Here is a 2073-nt window from a genome sequence, read left to right on the forward strand (position 1 = left end):
CAACCCTGCGGCCTCTTAAGGGCTCCTGAGGATTTTATCCCTGCGGGGAACGTTGCTCCCACGGGGACCTGCAGGCTCCTGCAAAGTGGTGGAGCGTAGCAGCGAGGCAGGCTGGCTTCCTTTCCTCATTCAGCGCGTGTATATATAGACCACAAAATGCTCCAGAGTAAAAGGAGCAGTGGGTGGAAGGCGAGATATTATTATCTTCACCTGCTGCTGCCGACCAACAAAATAAAGAGACAGATGACAGGAAGTGAGGACTTCAAAAATAGACACCTTTAATGTCAAAACCTTCTGGGATTAGCGAGAGCACCATGCAAGAAACAGAGAAACTCTCACGCTAGTCACCGTGTGCTTTGAGTGTGTGTCGGAGGAGGAAATATGCTGAGATATTGAAGAAACATTTCTGTGTTTACTCTTTGTGCCCTCGGCAGAAGAACCAGAGGAAAAAAAAAAAACCAAACCTGACCAAAGAGACTGCAGATATACTGAAACATGAATTGTAAAACCTCCCTTTACAGCTCGACAGATCCTCCGTACCTGGACGGTCTGCAGTTCTCCTTCCCCGAGCTGCATGCCCAAATCCTGCCCGCGTCTGCCAGCTTAATTCTTTGCCTCCACAAGGCTAGGGCTTTGCAAGGCTCTTCTTACAGCTCCACGGGACAGGAACGGCAAAGTTTTTAATGTGAGCCCTCTTAATTAAAAAAAAAGTCTTTGCATATGGAAAATATTTCTTATCATATACTCTATCTGCTTTACTTAAAACCTCTTAAATATATTAAACATCTAATTTGGCCTCACCTCTCGATGTATGTACATCTGCTAGTCGTTCCCCTGCCCATCGATACAGCCACATGGCTTTTTGCCAGCTCCGCGTCTCCATTACTAACTCTCTTTTGCACGTCAAACCCACAGTCTGGGTTGGATTTGAATGGGGTTGTGACAGCGACGGAGAAAGTTGGGCCCGAGGGAGGGGAATACCAAAGGGTGTTTTTCCTCACTGAAACTCAACGCTGGTCCAAAGTCCAGAACTGGCTATATTGAGTCCTAGACAGGTGCCAAGACAACAAGGAAAAATAGCAACGGTAGCCTGAAATGCCAGAGACCTGACGCTCTGCAGCTCCCGACGCTGGAAATTAGCACGTTACTAATCCAGAGCGAGGAGAATACAGTACCAAACGGGTGATTTCTAGCTCAAAAATCTCAAACCTTCGTCACGGCACTCCGATAACCAACTTATTGTCTTGCTTCACTCTCGCATTGCTTTGGTAGCAGCTGGGTGAAGGGGCCCCAAATCCACCAGACAACATTTTTTGATTTCTAAAAATTGGGGTCTGGGCTTTGAGCCCATTATTTCTGAATCTGTAGGGTTCCTGAGTAAAACTCTGCTGTAGTGACACTAGAAGAAAGGTGTGAAGCAAGTTTATGGAAAGGCTTTGAGGGGCAGAGAGGTTTTCTAAACGTGTCTTCACCCCGTGTGTTTCTTTTTCTTTGATAGGGCTGCAACGTCCTCATCTTCAGAAAAAAAATGCATCACAATCCAACAGAAAAAACCGTGATCTGCCTTCGGGAGAGGAACCAGGTTCAACCGGTGCCGTACGTGCAAGAACAGTGGATGCAAACCAGCGTCTCACCGCCTTTCATCTCCAGTGCTCCCCTCTCCAGAGGTCTGGGTCTCCGATTCTTTATTGCCGCAGAGAGACGTGATCCGAGGTAAGGCATCCCTCTTGATCCGCACGGCATGGGTCTTGAGTCAGCGGTTCTCTTGGACTGGCTGGATGTGTCCCCTCTGCTGTATGCAATGCCAGCGAGAGTTAAAAGTGCAACAAAACAGCCCGAAGACCAGAGGTGAGGAGGAGGAGGAAGGAAGAAGAGATGCGCGGGCAGCCTGCCCCAGCCTGGAAGATGTGCAGTTTCTCAGCGTTGGGAAGGAAGACCCTGGCGTCCTCCAGGGCTCCATGAGCCGCCATGGTGAAGTTGGCATCCCCCGAGGTCACCACATCGAAGACGCACGACTGGAAGTAGACGTCCTCCACGGGCAGCATCTCCTTGCAGAGCGCCCGAGCCGTCTCC

General features: G+C 49.4%; 1 protein-coding gene across 1 annotated transcript in view; it reads right to left on the minus strand.

The window, feature by feature from the left end:
• Positions 1-254: 254 nt before the first annotated feature.
• Positions 255-2073, minus strand: part of HFE2 (hemochromatosis type 2 (juvenile)) — a 6943-nt gene continuing 5124 nt past the window's right edge. Inside the window, exon 4 of the mRNA XM_009320801.1 lies at positions 255-2069. Within this exon, the coding sequence (XP_009319076.1) occupies positions 1815-2069 (255 nt within the window). The 3' untranslated portion in view covers positions 255-1814. The remainder of the gene's footprint in view (positions 2070-2073) is intronic.

Source organism: Pygoscelis adeliae, unplaced genomic scaffold (assembly GCF_000699105.1).
Source record: "Pygoscelis adeliae isolate BGI_AS28 unplaced genomic scaffold, ASM69910v1 Scaffold720, whole genome shotgun sequence".
Lineage (NCBI taxonomy): Eukaryota > Metazoa > Chordata > Aves > Sphenisciformes > Spheniscidae > Pygoscelis > Pygoscelis adeliae.